This window comes from Xyrauchen texanus, chromosome 7 (genome assembly GCF_025860055.1).
Source record: "Xyrauchen texanus isolate HMW12.3.18 chromosome 7, RBS_HiC_50CHRs, whole genome shotgun sequence".
NCBI classification, from domain to species: Eukaryota; Metazoa; Chordata; class Actinopteri; order Cypriniformes; family Catostomidae; genus Xyrauchen; species Xyrauchen texanus.
In genome coordinates, this window is record NC_068282.1 from 7,770,944 (window position 1) to 7,792,765 (window position 21,822).

The 21,822-nt window shown below is 36.7% G+C and overlaps 2 protein-coding genes across 2 annotated transcripts in view; one reads left to right on the forward strand and one right to left on the reverse strand.

The window, feature by feature from the left end:
- Positions 1 to 21,822, forward strand: part of ngfb (nerve growth factor b (beta polypeptide)) — a 123,872-nt gene that overhangs the window by 190 nt on the left and 101,860 nt on the right. Inside the window, exon 1 of the mRNA XM_052129939.1 lies at positions 1 to 48. This exon is cut by the window's left edge and continues 190 nt beyond it. The gene's annotated coding sequence lies outside the window, so the exon portion shown is untranslated. The remainder of the gene's footprint in view (positions 49 to 21,822) is intronic.
- LOC127646367 (potassium voltage-gated channel subfamily A member 2) lies at positions 4,432 to 10,821 on the reverse strand. The gene is made up of 2 exons (XM_052129935.1): positions 10,706 to 10,821; positions 4,432 to 9,359 (listed from the first exon to the last, which is right to left on the reverse strand). Exon 2 carries the CDS (start codon positions 9,219 to 9,221, stop codon positions 7,734 to 7,736), a length of 1,488 nt encoding a protein of 495 aa, XP_051985895.1. The 5' UTR covers positions 9,222 to 9,359; positions 10,706 to 10,821; the 3' UTR covers positions 4,432 to 7,733.

Sequence of the window (21,822 nt, forward strand, 5' to 3'; positions counted from 1 at the left end):
GTGTTCAGCAGAAGAAAGAAAGTCATTCATATCTGGGATGGCGTAAGGGTGAGTAAATGATGAATTTTCATCTATCCATTCTATCTATCTATTTGAACTATTCATTTCATTGACACCAAAATGCCATTGGTTCTCATGTGTATTGCAACATTACACACCAAGTATGCAGACAGGAGTATAAGAATTTGAAAGGAATAACAGTCTAAATTTCAGTCAGTTCCTCACACAAAGCTTTCCTGTGGCTTCAGAAGACTTGAATGGACTTGTAATAGTTGTGTGCAATTGTTTACAGATCTCTTATGGTGTGTTTTTTTTTTCCTTCTTTTTTTTCTTTCATATGGAGCTTGACAGCAGTGGCCACTATGTACTGTTGTTGAATGTAAAAGAAAATTCTCCCTTTTGTGTACGTTTTTGTTTAATCTATGCATTTAACTGCATCGTTTTCTAATCATTCTCATAGCAGCTGAGTTCTCGTATATTAAAAGTATATGTTAATGTCATGTACTGCATGGAGCCTGAACATCAACAGTTCTTATTTCTTTCGAAAGCAGATATTTCTTTCGAGCAGATAAATCCAACATATGGGGCACAGGAGTGGTAAACAAACACAGTTGGTTCCATTTGGGCTGTATGATGAAATGCCCTGGTCTCCCTCTTCTCCCTGTTGTCCTATCTCTCGGGGTGGAGGGTGTGTCTTATAGGGGCCTGTGTTCTTGGATCTGAGTCCAGGCCATATGGCAGCTGAACACTTGGGAAATAAAAAGAGATTCAAGGACAGAATACAGCACTAATATCCTTGGTATGGTACTGCATTGTAAAGTAAATCATGTAACATGCTGTTATACAACATACTGTATGTGTACAGTGCAAGTGGGTACATAGATGCTAGTGCCAGACTGTCAAAGTACATCTTTTTCAGACACTTATACTGTAATCATAGCACATATTAAATAACTTTGCTTGACAAAATGCTTTAGAGAATTGAAAAGCAATTTTCTAAAGCAATCTATTGTTAAAAAATACATTATTTACTAGTGATGGACCAATATATCGGCCGTGCCCACTGATCTGCAGATATTTGGGCATTTTATCAACAATTTTTCACACTCTTTGCTTAATTTGGCAATTACAGCTTGATTGGAAATGCCGCCCAATATAAACATTGTGTTCTCAAGAGATATTTAAATGTAATTTTCTTTGTTGTTTTCAAACATCACCTCATATCCCATCATATTCCATCTCAAGCATGCTCTTCACTGACACTTATGTTGACTTGGTAAACAGGGAGAAAATTAGGGGGAAAATTGTTTGGTGTGGTGGAAATGACATCACCACTGTGTTTAGAAACTGTAAATATTGAAATGTTTAATGCGTATTTCCCTCTTTGTTTAGATTATCGTAGTTTTAAATGTAATCATTTGGATTTTTAGAATGGATTTTCATAGTTTAATATTGAATGTCTGGGTCTGGGACAAGGTTATAAAACAATTAAACATACCCAAAAAAGGCATTGAAAAGTACCAAAAATATACAGTATGATAAAAAGTAAACAAAATGGTAAAAAGTATTTAATTCAGTTGTAAAGAGACCTACATATAACAAAATGAAAAACAAAATAAAAAAATCAAATCTGTTTGTTTTAATAAAAATAAACCCCTGGGTCAGGAAAGTGCCTGAAGTTGATGAAACACCCATTTATAGGTGTGTATATGTACTGTATGTACATATATATATATTCTATATTTATATGTATACCAACAATATATTTATGTACTGTATATATATATACAGTACTGTTTGTATATATCAATATCATAACAGACGTCAGCCACCCTGCTCTCTCTCTCTCTCTCTCTCTCTCTCTCTCTCTATATATATATCTATGTGTGTGTGTGTTTGTGTGTGTGTGTGTGTGTGTGTGTGTGTGTGTGTGTTTGTGTGAGTGTGTCCACATCAGTTGCTGAAAACCCAATAGCTTACAGCCACAAAAAATTTGCTGTGATTTAACACTGAAAACAAATGTACATTTTATTTCAGGGCACTGCCTTTAGAGGGCATCTATGCTCTTCTTTCAATTAAATGCTGCCTTGAGAAGGACCAAGCACACTGAGGGGTTGATTTGAATCAAGCTTGTATAATTTTCTGGAATGTTATACTGTATTTGTACCCTTGCAGCTCTACTGATCGGAAATATTGATGTTTTAGTAAAAGGAGCCAAAAGGATCTCTATTTTTATAGCCCAGGCATGCAGTCAGTATACCTCTACCTGACCTCTATCCAATTTCAGTCCACATCTATTTAAATAATAAAATCAATCAGGATTTCTAAACAGGATTGCATAGCAGGAAAGGAACCGTAAAATAGAGTGACACAAAACATATTATCTGAATAGTAAGAATTAGCATTTGCATTAGCAATTTGATTAGCATTAGCATTTGCTTATAGACAAAATCTTTGGTTTGCTAAATTAATCTAATCATAAATATTTCACAAAGGTGTCATATTCCGTTGCGCACCACCCTCTCCCTCTCATCTATTCTTATTCCTTCTGAACATCCTGTTCCTCCCATTGTTACTTCTCTGTCTCGCTTCCTCTCTCCTAACTCTCTAGAGCTTATGCCAATATATATAGGCTGTCTTTAAACACCAGGTTTGTCTATATTTTTCTCTTAAACATACAATTCCCTGTCTATTTTGCTCCCAAAGAAATGGCTATTCTTAGCACACCCTCCTCCTCCGGGAAAGTGCAGAGAGCACCATACACTGCGCACTTAGAGAGGAACGAAATCAAAGATGCCATCAGGCACCTCTCCCTGAATGGTTTGAAGCTACAAACATTTCCTCGGGATGGGCTAATAATATCAACATCACAAAGCTCTTAAAATGGTCTCCCAATGTTCTGATGACAGTGCAGTGTCATTTTTATACCTTTTCTAAAATGATCTGCCAAATAGTATCTCAAAGCGTGCTCTGAGCATATCCGTGACATTTAGATGGTGCACCACAACATGGTTTGGAAATGTATCACCAGAATATTTTGACTCACACATGAACAATTACTTAGCAGTTGAAATGAGGACAGATTGATTTAAATGTTTGGATCAATATATTGTTGATCCATATTGTTTGAATTCTTTTGTTAATATATAATTAAGCAATCTCACACAAGTAAGAGTGCTGTTGTACTGAATATCAGCACAGCTGTGATTCAGCCATAGGAAATAGGTGAGCCATAGGAACAAAAGCATGATTGTCAATGTGATATTGCTTTTTTTTCTGTTGTTATTCTTTTTTATTTATTTTTTTACATCAGTTCTATGAACAATTTGGAAATCCGCTTGTCCAATCAGATTAGAGGACTGGAACTAACTTTTTTAAAAAGGAACACTTACACCTAATAGAAAATATTTTCAATTTTTACTGGCAAAAAAACCAAAACAACAATAATAATAACAACAACAACAACAACAAAAAAACATAAATGTTATTTATAAAAAAAAATTTTTTTAAATATTTAAAAAACAGTATTACTCCTGTTTTTGAATTATTAAAGTTTATTAATGTACTTAAAATGTTTAATATTTTTTATACTAATTTAAAAACATTATTACATTTATTTTTGAACAATAACTTAATTTTTTTAATAATATTTATAAAATAATAAAAAAAGAGTATTACTTCTATGTTTAAATAATTTTCCCAAAAGAATTAAAAAAAAAAAACTTTTATATTTTAAATATTTTTTTCAGAATAAAAAAAAAATTATATATATATATATATATATATATATATATATATATATATATATATATATATATATTTTTTACATTTTTAGATATATAATTTATTTAAATATATTTAATATATTAACTCCTAAACTTTCCCCAAAGGGAGGTTTTGTCAAATTTAGCTAACTTCTGGGACACATTTGTCTTATAAGTATAGCTAAGTAAACTCATACACAGACTCAAACAGAGACAGAAAATATCAGTTGAAAGGAACAGGCAACACATTATTCTTTTTCATTTATCATCTTCATTTTTGTTGTTGCTGTAGGACAGTATTGACCAGTTGAGTTATATGGATTTATCAGTCCATTGATTGTCCATTGGAGGTACTCGTAAAGTGCAGCTTTTAAATCCTGTAATGCTGAATACATTAACCGCTTTTCTCAGCTGTTCTCTTATATTGTAGAGTGAATATTATACACTGGATCACACTAATGGGACAGCAAAATGTTTAAGAGAATATCTTTGGGTTGGAGCCTAGACTCAACCCTACCTATTGTGGTGTCGTAGAAGTCTAGACTTCCTCAGTCTGGCTGTTGAGCACAAGCTACAGTATAGGGTCTGAAGAGCTACACAGATATACACACATGCCAAAAGACAGACACACACACACACACACACACACACACGCAGCACGCACGCGCACACACACACACACACACACACACACACACACACACACACACACACACACACACACACACACACACACACACAGACACTGTATTGCATAATTAAGCAATAGGAGAGGTCTCTTTCTTTTTTCTTTCTGTCTTTTTCAGAATATGGGATGGACAGTTATACAACGTCTTAATCATAGCAGCCTATGAATATACATATTTAAGGCCAAAGGCAATCAAACCAAGGTGCCACAGTTATCACAACTTAAATGTAATTAAAATCACATGACAGTACCAGTGTATTCTTAAGATCAACATTAAATTCAAATTGACCTTATTTACTTTCCTAATACATATTCATGTCTTAGAATTCTTGTCTTGGTCGCACTGTGCACATTATTCCAAAAAATATGAAATAAAAAATATATATTTAAAGAAATTCTGACACAACTTTTTGAATTATGTTAACCATTAGTCAGATTCTTTGTCAATGTTTTAGCATTTGTGAACAGCATAAGATAAAAAAGAGATTGCGGATGCTGATTTGCATCCCTCTAAATCGTAACAATTGGACTGATTTATAAGATGCTTACAAATGAGCACTATGACATTCATTGTTGTCTTTTAGCCTTTCAAATGACATTTAGAAAATGAAAAAAAAAAAATGTGATACAAGATGTTGGTGCACCTGCAAGCAAAGCGATGATTCCAAATGTGCCTTCAAAAAATATTAAAAATAGGTTCTGCTAGCCCTGACATTCGATTCTGCCTGAAACAAAAACACAATATATGACCACACATTCAATATAAATGTACAGTGACAAAGTTTATGCATGTAGATTATGATGATTCATCTGTCTCACCAACAGCATACTGTCCAATATAATGCATAGAAAACGTACTGTTTACCTGCATTAAAGTGAAAAAGTTAAGTTCAATACATTTCTGAGGCACTGGCTTTCTGTTTGGGTGGTTTATGACACTACTGTTAAACGGATACAATGAGAAATGATGAACTATCCCTTTAACTACCCATTGAAATGGTGTCTATGTTCTTGTCTGAATAAAAAAGACACACAATTAGCAGCAGCTGTGAAAGCAGCATCTCTATCAGATTAGCAGCTTCAGCAGATAACGTTCACTAAAATAAACTATTATAGGGAAGAAGACAAAGGCATCTGCAACCCAGATGAGAAAGTGGAATATATATGGGTGAGAGGCCTTCTTTAGGGATCATGTCCCAAAAACAGTCTCAAGAAATTGTGACTAAAGAACAAAGAACATGAAAATGAAAATGATTACATTTTGTTGCCATGATAACGAATGCAAGTTGAAGGAGAGGACATTTTAAGGAGCCAACAACTAGAGCAACAAACTTTTGTTGAAGTCAGTGAAAAATAATCCATGACCAACTTCCTAGTTTCATAAGCTCACGACTTTCTATTGATTCATTGTAATCGCAAGAGACAAATGTAAGCTTAGATGGATGTGAGTGTTGAAGTCAAGGTCACTGTTAGCTAAAACGATCGGTACCTTTGCAATTGCAGCTGAAACAAGATTACTATAGCCATATAATGCTATACTTTACTTCCAAATCGAACACTAAATGTATATTGTATCTTTCTGTCCCTATGAAACTGAAAACTGAAAGCAGCACCCTTTGGATCACAATAAAATTATGCAGATAAAAATACATAGGTAAATATATACAGATCTAGGCATATTGTCATAATATCTATTAGCTATTCTGAATTTCACCATCTCTTGAGCAGAAAATCCATGCCACAATTGGATTGTGGTCATGCAATACTATAACATCTGTGCCTTTCTCGATCAAATGCAGTAAAAAGGAGATGTAATATCCAACAAGCTCCACCAACATTGTTCTAACATCTGAAAAGGATTTCAAGAGGATAAACAAAGCCGAAAAGCAAAGCCAGTGATTTAAAATAATCTGACATGGTTGCTACAACTCTAGTGTATAGGTAAGCTAACAATTTGCTTGGGGACATTACAGTGTGAACTACAATATGGCTCATTTGGCTGTATTTGAATATTAATTTGAATATCAACTACATTTCGGTCTATCTCTGCAGCTTATGGCAGAAACAATGGAATATACACTGGAAAGCATGCATTTACAATAAGTACATTAAGCAATTCGTTTTCTGTGGGTGTTATTTTGTACATATTTCTTTTAACATGTCCTGTACAGTTCACTCTAATATACGATATAACGCCCCTTGTTGCAACGTCACGAGTGCAACGCATACTTGTGCTGAGTTTTGAATTGCGGTATGATGTAATTGGAACACAATTAATAAAATCGCTCTCACATAGTTAGAAGCGTCTGCGTTCACATATTTGCATAGGTTATGTTTCGGGCTTAAAACGTTTTGGCTGAAAAATTTGTTTAGAGTTTCCTAACTTCATAGTGTTCCATGTAGTATTGGAAAGCGTTTTTGAAAGTTTCAGTTTTTGGTGGAGGAAAATACATTTACAGTATGGACGAGAGGCATAAATGCAGCAAAATAGTTGTTTTCAATCGAAAACATATTAGTGTGGACATGGCTTAAGCCAAAATAAAATGGTTAGGACACAACAGATTGTAAATGATATAAAATATGACATGTAGAGACATTCAGTTTGTCTACAAAAGCTTTGCAGTAAGACTTTTGTGAAGGAATATGTGCAAGTGTTTCCCAGACATACATATTTTGAATACAGTACAACACAGAAGCAGGCAGTTTTCAATGACATTTTCAGTATGATGATAATTGCAAACATTCAAAAATAATGCAAAACTTAGCGTTTTTTTCAACAAGGAGCAGCAGAATGAACGTTTCTATGATTAATCTTGGTTGTACTAAATGTTCCTTGAATCATATATTTAATGTGACTAAATATTTTAACAGCAGATGAAGCACACAAATTACATTTCTTTGGCGAAGCTTGTCTTGTAGATTAAGATGCTTGATTGATATCTATAGATACCTATGTGCTGTCAATTATTCTGTAATTTTAAGAAAGATTAATCCTCCTCTTATTTCATATGAATACTTTGCTCTTTCTCTGGATTAGGTGTTTGATGAGACAGAGACAATTACATGCAAACATTGATAAATACTTGAATTGTGGACAGACCTAAGATGTTGGATTGGACTTTCGATGAGAAATGGGAGAGAGATCAGAAATCTAATGTCAACAACTGAGGCGCTCTGACCTCACAATCCTTTTTTAGGCATGGCTTAATGGCTTCAGAAAGTAGACAATCTGAAGAAGTCTTTTAATAATTCAGTTCGGACACTCTGCTTCTCCCCAATGACTACACATCTGTCAGCATTTTTTTTATATTAACATAATTTGTATTGGCTAGAGTGCAGTTTTCTGTCTTGTGGTTCTCCTCGTCTCTTCGAAAGTCATCATTGCTGTTATTTACACCTTCTTGGATCTCCATGTAGTCTGACTTGCTGATGGTAGATCCACTTCGACTGCCCTTCAACTCTTCTTGAGAATCGGATTTGGAGACGTTGACCTGCAGATACTGTGCCTGCTCTTCACCTTCTGTCTCACGGTGGTAGAAGTAGTTGAAGTTTGAGACAATGACAGGCACGGGCAAGGCGATGGTCAGCACGCCAGCTATGGCACAGAGGGACCCCACAATCTTACCTCCGATGGTTGTGGGCACCATATCTCCATAGCCAACAGTTGTCATTGTAACCACAGCCCACCAGAAAGCGTCGGGAATGCTGTAGAACTGTGACTCAGGTTCGTCCGCCTCGGCAAAGTAGACAGCGCTGGAAAAGAGGATAACTCCGATAAATAGGAAGAAGATGAGCAAGCCTAATTCTCTCATGCTGGCCTTGAGGGTCTGGCCCAGAATCTGAAGTCCCTTGGAGTGACGGGAGAGTTTGAAGATCCTGAAGACTCGTACAAGTCTGATGACCCTCAGAATCGCAAGAGACATGGCTTGTTGCCCTTGCTGCACATCATCTGCCTTCTCCGCCAGTTCTGTTCCTAATGTGATGAAGTAGGGGATGATGGCCACCACGTCAATCATGTTCATTATGTTCACAAAAAAGCTGGCTTTACTCGGGCACGCAAAGAAGCGAACCAAGAACTCGAAGGAGAACCAGATGATGCAAAGCGTCTCTAGAATGAAGAATGGATCTGTAAAGTAGGTGGATGTGTAAGTGGTTGTGGTGTTGGTGACAGCAATGGGGTCTTTTAGCACCTCCTCCTCGTCGCTGTGAAAGATAGGCAAGGTTTCTAGGCAGAAGCTGACGATGGAGATGAGGATCACCATAACGGATATAATCGCTATAATCCTGGCAGGCCCAGAACTTTCGGGGTACTCGAACAACAACCAGACCTGCTTCTGAAACTCATTGTCAGGCAATGGCCGTTCCTCTTCCTTGATAAATCCCTCATCCTCCCTGAATATCTCAATGGCTTCTTCTCCAAGCTGATAGAACCTGATCTCCTCCGAGAAGACATCTAATGTGACATTGGCGGGTCGCCGCAACCTGCCTCCAGATTGGTAGTAGTAGAGGATGGCATCAAAGCTGGGTCGGTTTCTGTCAAAAAAATACTCATTCCGTAGTGGGTCAAAGTACCTCATCCGCTTCTTGGGGTCTCCTAGTAATGTATCTGGGAATTGCGAGAGGGTCTTGAGTTGAGTCTCAAATCTTAGACCCGAGATATTGATGACCACTCTCTCGCAGCACTCCTGTTCTGCCCCGGGGTCGTAGTCCTGAGGAAGGCCAGGGTGTGCTGCTGATTCGTCCGAGGGGTCGCCAGTGACCACAGTCATTATGCAGGAGAGTGAGGCCTGCACTTTTCACCAAAGTAGGGTACCTCAGGGTGGAAAAAGTAAGGGAGAGAATCCACACAGAAGGGGGCTGGATGCTGTAGAGTGCGAAGGGCCACAGCGTGTTACTGGGTGGGTTGACTGAAAGAGAGTAAGTAGAAAGTTTTTTGAGGACAATAAATAACACACTGTTCTTTGCAAATGACCTTCATATTCTATAGTGTCTAAAGGCTCTTTACAACAGAAAATGCCGAACAAACTGATCCAAGAGAGAATGAGAGATAAAATGTTTTCTATTATGTTTCTCTGACTCAAAAAGTTGTGATCTTCATCTAATAATTTTTTTTTTTTTAAATGTGCATGCAAAGACTTCCCAAAATAATATTATTGAGAAAAACTACTTTTTACAGCACAGCAAAGCTTACAATAAAAAATAAAGGCACTGGCATAGATTCTGGCCAGGGTCAACTTTATTATGAAGACACATTTTTACCGAAAGGTCTAAATGTGTTCTTAGGGCAAAGGTATTTTTCATGAAAGACAGGGTGAGGCAATTTTGTCCCATTTTTATAGTTTGTTTTGTGCATTAAGCTGAAAAGAGTTTAGGCTGTTTAACAGGCACAGATTTAAAGAGAGGTGTAGACTTTGTTTTTTAAGTGGTGATCAAGGGGTGACGGGGACCTTCGATGTTCACATGAAACCTGCACCAATGGTTTAATGGTAGGTTCTATTGTGACACATGCCCCGCTATTGGGGCAAGTGGTCACAAAAGGTCAACGTGTGTTCAAAGAACTGTATCTTTATCCCTGGACAATAATGGTGAAAATAAAAAATAAAATAAATTTTTTTTTAGACACGTCTTGAAGGTATGTGGCTATGCAAAAACTGACTTTCAATGTGATGTTCAAATAAACATATTCTGAGAAATATTTGCAAGAGTCCTTTGCCCTTTGCCAAGCTCCTGTCAGTTCTGTCTGATGCAATAAACAATATCCATTCACCTAAAATTGCATCTCTGTCAGTGCAGTCATGTGAAAGAGGCCCATTTATATGAGACACATTCAGTATTTATAACATAAACATGCTACATCTATTCAGTGCTGCAGCATGCATTCCCTATCAATTTCTGCTCCTTTTCCATGAAAAACCCTAACATGAAAAGGACCACATGTACGTCGCTGCACAAATTTAAGTGAAATGTTGCTTTTTCCAAACAGTGGCCAGCGTGCTCTAAAATATTCAGCAGAAGAAGCCTTTGAAATATTAAACAACTGTAAAATACATTTCAAGACTTGTAGTCTCCTTTTATCTCTTTATATATCTATAATATATTATAAATGTTATACATGTTTCATAACTGCATATAAGAATGAAAAAAATAACAACACAGACACATAAGCAAATAAATGAATTAAGCATCCACATAGCTATTCAATAGACTATTTAAAAGTCCATTTAATATTAGAGCATATAACTGAGTACGATACCTGCTTGGATAAACTTCTAAATAACCCCAGGGTTCCTCTAGGAGCCAGAAGTCACGTCAACCTTCTCGAAGTGATGATAGAGCACTCCAGTGTCCGTGTGGCCGTGATGGAAACGGCGAATAGACCTATCACTCCTTAAATCCCGGCTGCCACTGTCTGCCGTAGCTCTCGCGCACCGGCGTATTGTGCGTAACGGGGCAGGCGGGGAGGAGTGGCGCAGAGGAGAGGTACAGTATGCGGGTGTGTCCTTGACTACCTCAAAGCTCCTTTACGGCAGGGTGTTTGAGAAGGACAAGGAGAGCAATAAAACAACCGGATGCGGATGAAGAAGGAAATTTCTGGTGCACATTTAAGGAGGCATAAAGCAATATACACAGGCCGCCAGTGTCTCTGTCAGACAGGTTGCAACAAATGACAGTACAGATGATGAATGTGAAACATCTGGAGTAGCTTGTCCAATAAGAATTAGTCTATTAAATGGACAGTCAAGTTGTCACATCAATGGTACCGCGCCACTTTAGAGCTTCAAATTTAGATGGCATTCTTGATATGTGCACTTGGAGACACCTCCGTTTTCTCTCACTAAAATGTGTGCAGAATGACACTAACGTGACAGACTATTGCAATGCAGTCTAAGTGCCCTTCAATTTTTCATTTAGACATGAGAATAGATGCAAAACACCATCCATAATAAGTCATGATAAGCTACAGTACCTTGGACAGCACCCGTCTCCGATCGGTTGCTACCTGTCTGTCTACCTCCATTAGCGATTTCGTATTAGTTGTTGCATTATATGAACGCAATTTACCATTAGACAGTTAAATGGAATTTGCAATCAATCATCGCTGTGCATACCAAAAGATTCATAGATTACAGAACACGCGTTCTATCCGCGCTACCACTCCTCACTTTATACGCAGAGTGGGCAAATTAAAGGGGACGCATCATGAGTGGTGTCTTCGTGACCTACTTTGGAAATTTGATTCACAGCAGTGCTTTATAGGTCAACAAGAGTTGATCACACATTTCATTAGTTTCTAATGCTGTAACACCTGATTGATTTTATTAGGAAATATTAAAAGAATGGTTCACCCAATAAAAAATCCTGTCATCATTGTTTTACCTTTATGTTGCTTCAAATCCACATGACTTTTTTTTTCTGTCGAACACAAAAGGAGACAGAATGTTAGGGACTGACTCTCTCACCATTCACTTTCATTGTATGGAAAGGGCAGCTGTTTGATGACATAGTTAATAAACAATTACAGTATTATATCATTTTTGGGTGAACTATTCCTTTAAGACATTGATTAATCCATTTAAATATGATTCATGCCATATTTGATATACCTAGATCTTTGGTATTCTTTGATTTCCTTCTTAGATCAAAAATTCTATGCTCATCATATCCCCTGTGCTTTCAATGAATGGTTTTGAATACAAATGGGCACTTGAGGGGTTTGCGACAGGCTGCCTCTGTGTGTTTTATAGCCAAAGCTTGCATGCCAATCATGCACACATGTGCATGCCTCTAAAATATGACAGCCGAGCCATTATTCAAGAGAGAAGCAAATGCAAATGAGTGTCCGTGTGCTTCACCTTGCATAACGCACACTCTCTAATTAAAACTGAAAGGTCAGTGTAATTCTATGAATGCATGAGATGTGCATTTACGACTGGCCAAAAAGAGAAAATGCAAGCATGAGCCAAGCCCTATTGATCCTGAGACAGTCTGGAAGCACACTCATGGGTCATACAAGTATACAAGTTCAGTCACAAGGGAGAATACATTCAACGAATTGGAGTTAAGTCCATTTAATAGTATTGTTAAGGAAAACCTTTTAAGGTCATTAAGATTGCCCTGTGCCCGAAATCCTGTCTGCAGTGGTGCACTGAGGTAAGTGATGGGAGGGGACCGGGGTGGAGACAGATTCACAATGTGGTTATGCTCTGATCTTCCATGGAGTGATGGAGAGAAAAACAGATTTGATGGGGGAAGACATTCATCCTTTTACGGTACAGCCAAGAAAAGCTTTTTAATGAAAAAAATAATTAAATTGAATTATACAAAATATAGAGATATTTTAAAGGTACACTTCACCAAATTCACCTTATTAACTTGCCTTTATATGGTTCCAAACCTTTATTAATTTATTTATTTTGTGGAGTACAAGAGAATACATTTGGAAGAATGTTGACTCTTCAGTTTTTTCCATAAAATGAAAGTGAATGGTGACTGAGGCTAACACTCTGCTAAACATCTCATTTTGTGTACTATGTAAGTAAATTATGACAGAATATTAATTTGGTGGAACAATCCCTTTAACAAAGAAATTTACAGTACATCCAAATCTGTTGTCACTGATTTGCGTGACAAATTTGGCTATATCAAAACAGGGATCAGTAAAATATGGCTTGGCTGATTGTTATGCACCATTTCTTTGTTCTATAGATTTAGTTCTATGGCAAGACTTTTTTCCCGCATCCACATTAAAAAACCAGTCTCGCTTAACTCGATTTATACATCAGCATTATAATGACTTGATTGTAGATTTGTTTGACTTTGAGCAAGAAGTAGCAGACAGTGGCATGAAGCCAAGACCATAGAGCTGTTCAAGGTCACTCACTCGCTGCAGCAGATACATTTCAACCTGCACACACACACACACACACACACACACACACACACACACACACACACACACACACACACACACACACACACTACTGTAAGCATCTAAATGGAATACACCATAGAATTCTATTGTTTATATTGAAAAATGTGCAATTTTTTTATGAAGAAACAAATTCAATGTAAATAATGAACTTTTTAGACTGATCCGATATAATATGTCTGATCAAGTGTCCTTAAAATCACATCCATATGATCATCAGACACCCAGTCTCCACTGTTTCTGCAGTCATTGGATGGTGCTCTTCTTGTTCCTATGGCAACAGACACCTCGAGCTGCTCCATAGGCAGTGAGGAGGGGATGAGTGCTGTTATGACATCACACAGGCTGAGGAATCACTGGCAGTGAGCCGCAGATGTGATGTCATGCTTTAAGGCTTTTCTAAGTGATCCACAACTTAGGTGGAGAGAAAGAGCCATGACTCAGAATCTTAATGGACATCCTCATCCTTGTAAATTATATATTTATGCTAAATAATCTATTATTAAAAACAATGATACAGTTATGTAGGGGAGACTGGGGATAGTTGTCACACATCTCATTAACTGTAATTGTTAAATGTCCAAATATGTAAATGCTTGTTTTCTCCAGCAATGGTTTTGTATATTGGATTCATATGACTACATTGTATTAAATTTTAATAATATTTGAGAATACTATCCTTGAAACTGGAATAATAATATAATATAATATAATATTTACATGTTTTTCATTTGGAAATTTTTACATATTAAAAGGTATAGTTCACCCAATAATTACATTTTATCATCATTGATTCACCCACATGCCATCCCAGATATGTATGACTTTCTTACTTCTACAGAACACAAAGATTTTTAGAAGAATATCTCTGGCCTGTAAGTCTATACAATACAAGTTAAGGGTGGACAGAACTTTGAAGGTCCAAAAAAACACACAGAGGCAGTATAAAAGTAATCCATAAATCCGTAATCCAAGTAATCTCCAGTGGTTAAATGAATATCTTCATAAGCGACACGGTAGGTGTGGCTGAGAAACAGATCAATAATTAAGTCCTTTTTATTATAATTCTCCTCCCTGCCCAGTAGGTGGCGATATTCGTGAGGAATGTGAATCACCAACAACAAAAGAAGAAGAATGTGAATGTAATAGTGAAAGTGGAGATTTATAGTAAAAACAATTACTTAAATATTTATCTGTTTCTATCATATCAATTCTGGTATTGGACCTTCAAAGTTCTGGCCACCATTCACTTGCATTGTATGGATTACAGAAAACTCTCTGTTTGTGTTCAGCAGAAGAGAGAAAGTCATACACATCTGGGAGGGCATGAGGGTGAGAAAATTATGAGAGAATTGAAATTTTTGGGTGAACTATCCCTTTAATATGCTAAACGTCACATCATCGGCTAAAAACATACGTGGATGAAAAGTGAAAACACAGGTGACTGTTAAACGAAAACAGGCCTCCATTATGAATTGAACACTTTCGTGTTTGGGAAAAGGGTGGATCATTTGCTATCTGTTTGGTCAGCAATGACTTTCTGTTCCTGTGGTACCACAAATACTGCAACCTTTTTATTTCAGTAAAGTTTCCTTTTCTTTTAACTTAATGTCCCATAAATCATGAGGCATTGCACTGTGTTCTCTCAGTGAGTCATCTAGGGCAGTCCCTCTGTTGCCGGAGTCTCCCTTTAATTTCCCACTCCATTTCCTGTTGAGCAGACAACCATAAATACAACAGTTTGTTACACTATGGAAAATGATATTCCATGATAACAAAAGAAATGTCTCTTTGATGTAGCACCATAATAAAGGAGCTGTCTGTAGACGAAGTTAATGTTAACATGAGACCACAAATCCAAACACCAGAGTGAGATTAGTAGGATTTATCTAATGAAACCTGATAAGAACATGTCTGTATTTCACCTCAATGTCAGAAGAGAAAAAAAAGGATAAACTGTATTTTCAACCTGGCAGGCCTAGATCCAGATTAATCATGTTTAAATGCTACTAAAACAATGTAAAGATTATTTTAATGTAAAAACATTTATTGCTTTGAAAATGACAGCAAATTAGGACATACTGATTACTGAGCGCCTGCAGATTAGGACATACTGATTTCCAAAATCATACATGTTTGTACGTTTTGATGCAGCATTTTGTGTTTTCACAAAATAAAGGGAATTTGTGTGTTTTCTGGGATGCTAGGAAATCTGCTTGCCAATTTACAGTATTAGTTTTGCATATTCAATTGAGCAGAGTTTTTTTGTTTTGGTACAGGGGCCACATCAGCCGTTAAGTAGAACCTAGAAGAGAGAAGATAAAAAATTCTGCATAGTTGAATCTTTTAAGCCCAGAAGTAGAAGTGCACTCATTCACTCAATGAATGATGCACAATGTTCTGAAGTGTATTCTGATTGGACCATTCTACGATTGCTTGATGATTTGCTGCTACTTTTCTATCATAGTAAAACTTAATTAAGACCGAGTATAATTATTAATTGTTTATTTTACCAAACTTCGTTGCAGTGGTGATTTAGTATTCAATTTAACACTTTTAAAGTCTGGTTTAATAGTAAAATAAAATATTTGGATATTATGGATTCTAAAAGCTGATTTGAATGTTTGCCGGAAAGTGGACAAAGTTGTTTTATTCTCAAAACATTATCAACCTGTTTACACGCTCATGGGTCATGATGTGGGTCTTGTCAATGGTTTGTTTGGCATCCCATTCAGCAAACAACTGAATAATGATTGTGTACTTATTTATTCAGCAAATGCCTTCGAAAGAGTCCATACACAGGTTTGAGTGAGAAAGGGGTTTATGTTAAGTAAACAGGGAGTGTTCCATCATTTTCGACTGTCGTTAGTGATTATTTCAATGACTGGTATTGTGAATAAGTTGCGAACCGGAAGTCTGTAGCATCCGAATTGGGAGTACGCGCTAAGCATAATGGGTTATTTCGCAGTGGATAGTAAAAGTAATGCACAAACAATGTTATAATAATTTTTCCTTAGTTAAACCTAAAGCCCTATCACCGAACAATGATTTTAGGAAAATAACTTTTGTGTTCCACTGAAGAATATATATATTATATTAGGCATGTAATTATACAAACATTTCATGATACAGTACAATCCTGTTAAATTTACAGTAAAAACTGGCAGCTGTGGTTGCCAGAAATTCACCCTAGAAAATATGGTAACCACGTTTCAGGCTTTACAGGATGTAAATTTGATGCCTGTATATTTTACAGTGCATTAAAGTTGTTTATATTATTAAATGATAATCTTGATATATGATCCTTCTAAAACTGTAAAAAATCTGCTTTTCATTTATAGTGTGTTGTTACTCACCGTAGTAATTACAGAACGGCACATAATGACATGAAGTTCATAAGTAGTGGTGCTTCCAGGAGAAATGAAGGGCCACTAATGATGTCAGTGTCACTCACACAAACACTAAACACCATCAGGGTAACACATAACACATAATGTAATAAACATTAACTAAACTACAACACAGAACACCCCAAAGTACATAACTGATATTAAAAATAAGAAGAAACAACTATTCCCATAAAATATAATGAAATTAACTATTGATTTTATTTACCGTAATTTGAACAATAATTTACCGTAAAATGCACATGTACTCTCTTGTTAAACATAACATACATTTTTACTGTTAATTATACAGAAAATCATACTTTTTACATTAAAACACAAAATAAAATAAAATCATTGTACAAAAAATACACAAACCTTTACCATAAAGCTACATATATTGTCTTTTTAAATATATTAAAATGTTTTACTGTATATTTTAAGGTCAAGTCATTTTTATTTGTATAGCGCCTTTCACAACACATTGTTTCAAAGCAGCTTTACAGAAGATCAGGCATTAACAGAAGGTAAAACTGTAATATATATAATTTCTTACGTTCATCATTGTGTAGTTTGATAAAATATTGATTGTGAATTGTGTTTAAATGTAAGTAATTAAATCATAATAATTGTATTAATAACCCCAGTGAGTAAGCCGAAGGCGACTGTGTCAAGGAACACAAAACTTCATAAGATGTTAGTTAATGAGAAACATAATCTTGGGAGAAACCAGACTCACTGTGGGGGCCAGTTCCCCTCTGACTAAACGACATGAATATAATGCCAATATTATTTATGTATAGTGCAAGTCATGGTTTAAATTATTAAACTAATTAAGTGTTAAGGGTCAGGGTTTAAAATAAAGATTTTGTATGAACTGTAAGATTAATGACTAATGTCTTTAAAGTCCATCCTCGATTAACTGAAGAAGTTCACATAGATGCAATTGTCCTTGTTAGTTGGCTGATGAAGGCTTTTGTTGGCAATTAATTGATAGTCTATGTATTCCATTTCAAGATCGTAGTCCATCATTAGACCGAGTTGATGCAGGCAGAGATCAGTTGGTATATCGCAGTTCAACCTAGCCAGAAATTTCGGTGAGGTCTATCCTAAGTCTAAGGTTCAGGCAATGGCATATGAAGTATCCCATGTCTTATGGTTGGAGTTGGCATCAGTTCATCCTCTGAAGTCCATAGTAATAGACTGAAGTGATGTTTGGCTGGCACCGGCTGCTATTAGTCATCATCACACATCACCCAGCGACAAATACAGTAGCAGTGGAGTCCAACACGAAGCAGGAATGGAGATGGATCCAGATGGTTCTGGTGAATCATGAGGTTGAGACAGGGAAACAAATAAAAGAATACTAGCATAGATGCCATTAAAATTATTGCAGAGCTATAGATCACTATACATGTTTCTGGTTTCTGTATGCCTGGCTAAATTGGTGAGTCTTTAGTCTAGACTTAAACTGAGTGTGGATTTTGATATTCTAGGAAATATTAACAGGCCAGAATTTAGCGATTGTAATGAACGTGATGGAATATAACGTGGTAGAAGGTCACTTAAGTACTGTGGAGCTAGACCATTCAAAGCTTTGTGCATAGTTAACAGAATTTTCAATGAATATGAGATTTAACAGGTAGCCCATGAAACGATTATAAAATGTGGTTAATATGATCATATATCTTGGTTCTTGTCAGCACTCTGGCTGCTGCAGTTTGAACCAATTGAAGTTTATTTATTGATCTTGCTGGACATCCTCCCAGTAATGCATTACAATAATCTAGTCTTGAGGTCATGAACACATTAATTAGTTTTTCGGGATCGGCAACAAAGAGCATTTGTCGTAATTTAGCAATATTTCTTAGGTGGAAGAATCCTGTTCTACAAACACTCCTAATTTGATTTTCAAAGGACAGATTGATATGAAATACAACACCTAAGTTCTTTGCTGTTGAAGACAATGTAGCAGTACATCCATCGTGAGTCAAACAATATTTTAGCGGCTATTTCATTGATACAGTCTGCTAATTTGGAGAATTGCGAAATATAAAGTTGGGTATCGTTGGCATAACAGTGGAAACTTATTCACGATTCCTGATAATATCTCCCAGGGGAAGCACATACAAGGATAAAAGCAGAGGCCCTAAAACTGATCCCTGTGGCACTCCATACTTTACTTTTGTTTGGTTTGACAATTCTTCATTTACATAGACAAAGTGGTAGCGGTCTGCTAAATAGGACCTAAACCATGCTAATGAAACTCCACAAATGCCAGCATAATTCTCTAGCCTATTCAACAGAATGTTGTGATCTATCATGCTGAATGTAGCACTAAGATCTAAAAGCACTAGAAGTGAAATGCAGCCGTGATCAGATGATAAGAGCAAGTCATTTGTAACTCTGATAAGTGCAATCCCTGTAATGTGATGAGGCCTAAATCCTGACTGAAATTGTTCATAGATACTTTTTCTCTGTAGAAATGAAAATATTTGGGAGGATACTACCTTTTCTAGTATTTTCGACTTAAACAAGAGATTTGAAATCAATCTATAACTAGCCAGTTCTCCAGGATCAAGTTGTGGCTTCTTAATAAGCAGTTTGATAACTGCCATTTTAAAGTTTCTTGGGATATGTTCTAAGGATAGCAAGGAGTTAATAATATTAAGAAGGGGTTCTGAGATTACAGGGAATACCTCTTTTAAGAGCTTGGTTGGTATTGGATCTAACAAACATGTTGTGGCTTTTGATGTTTCGATATGTTTTGTTAGCTCTTCATGACCTATGACAGCGAAGGATTGAAGTTGCATGTGAGGAAAATTACGAGATACGGTTTTCTGAGTTACTGTGGCAGATGTTTGCTTAATTCCAATTTTTTTATTTATGATTATTAAAATTTTATCAGTAAAGAAATTAATGAGGTTATTACTCTTGTGCTGCTACTGAATATTTGGTACTGTTGAGGCTTTATTCCTAACCAATTTAGCCACAGTACTGGATAAACACCTAGGATTGTTGTGGTTATTTTCTATGGGTGGGTGGTTATTTTCTATGAGTTTGCTCAAATATGCTGACCTGGCAGCTTTTAGGGTCTGTCTGTAGCTACAGACACTATCCTTCCATGCACCGCGAAATACCTCTAATTTTGTATTCTTCCACTTGTGCTCCATTTTCTGAGCTGCTCTCTTGAGAGCATGAGTGTGATCATTGTACATTAGATAAACCATGGTGCAGGGATTTTTTCTTTAATTTTCTTTAATCGAAGGGGGGCGACACTATCAACAGTGCTAGAGATGACTGTATTTATATTTTCATGATTCTCTCTATATCTCTATATCTGAGAGCTACCATGCAAGGCGCTAGCCTGCCATTGGGAGCAACTTGGGGTTCAATGTCTTGCCCAAGGACACTTCAGCATGTGGAGTCATGTGGGCCAGTAATCGAACCGCCAACCCTGTGATTAGTGGCCAACCCGCTCTACCACCTGAGCCACAGCCGCCCCAAAAAAATTGGGGGTGGAAAAAAAAAATTGTTATCTACACTACAAGCTACTAACACCAAATAGCTAATTACATTGAAGCTATTTAAAGAAGAAAATAATTTTAGATATATAACAATCGGATGAGAAGAAGATCTGATTGCAGAATTTAATAGTATCACATGATAGTTTTATAGCCTATATAATGAGGGTGACATTCCTGTCTGAGCTGTATTTTATATTGCCAAAACATTATGACCACTGCCATTAGGAAATAACATTACCATGAAAGGGTGTACCTGGTCTGCAGCGATGTTTAGGAACGTGTCAAATTGACATCCACATGAATGGCTGGACCCAGGGTTTCCCAGAAGAACATTTCCCAGAGCATCACACTCCTTCCACCGGCTTGTCGTCTTCCCACATGCATCCTGGTGCCATCACTTTCCCAGGTAAATAGCGCACACATAAATGGCCACGTGATGTAAAAGAAAATGGGACACATCGAACCAGGTGACCTTCTTCCACTGCTCAAAGGTCCAGTTCTGACACTCGCGTGTCCATTGTCGGTGCTTTCAGCGGTGGACCCATGGTTCATCATGGGCACTCTGACCGGTCTACGGCTACGCACCCCCATACGCAGCAGGATACAATGCACTTTATGTTGTGACACATTCCTCCCGTAACCATAATAAACATTTTCTGTGATTTGTGCCACAGTAGACCTTCTGTCAGTATGGACCAGATGGGATAGTCTTCCCTTCCCTCACTCATCAATGAGCCTTAAGCGCCCAACACCCTGTCGCCAGTTTGAGGTTTGCCCCTCCTCAGACAACTGCTGACCGGGAGCACCCCACAAGCCTTGCCGTTTCAGAAATGCTCTGACCTTCTGTCATCTGGCCATAACAATTTGGCCCTTGTCAGAGTTACTCAAGTCTTTACTACTGCCCATTTCCCGTTTCTCCTGCATTCAACACATTTACTATGAGAATTGATTGTCCGGTTACCATCTAATCTACCCAGACCTTTAAGTTGCCTTGTTAGGAAATGATCAACATCATTTGCTACACCTGTGAGTGGTCATAATGTATTGGGTTGGTTTTATATATATATATATTATGGAATTACATTATCTAATCTAATAAGAATAACATTTGAGAACAATAAAAATTGTACTCAAATGTGAAATGTCCGGACATATTACAGTAATGAGAATTTGGGTGGAAATGTACTTGATCCTAAAGCATGGCTTCATTTACTTTATTTAAAATATAATTTCTTATTTTTTTCCTTTTGATTTAGGGGAGTTTGTTTGTGTGACATTCACATAGTAAAGTTAGAGCAAGATTATGGCCGTCACTATAATATGCTGCTGAATTTATGAACCATAAAATAATGATAACAAAGTGGCATGAAATGAGATTAAAAACAAATTGCTGTTTTGACCGATTCTGGCAAACACACAACTTTTTTTATATGGCCAAAGGGAGTATTAATGTCCCAGAGTCTTTTTTCTTAAAGTGGTTATCGTACAGGCCAATCTCCAGCAGTTTAATAGCCTGTCAGGAAGAGTT

Bases quoted from the DNA above. Each gene is read 5' to 3' on its own strand.
- LOC127646367 (XM_052129935.1), bottom strand. From the start codon at position 9,221: ATGACTGTGGTCACTGGCGACCCCTCGGACGAATCAGCAGCACACCCT.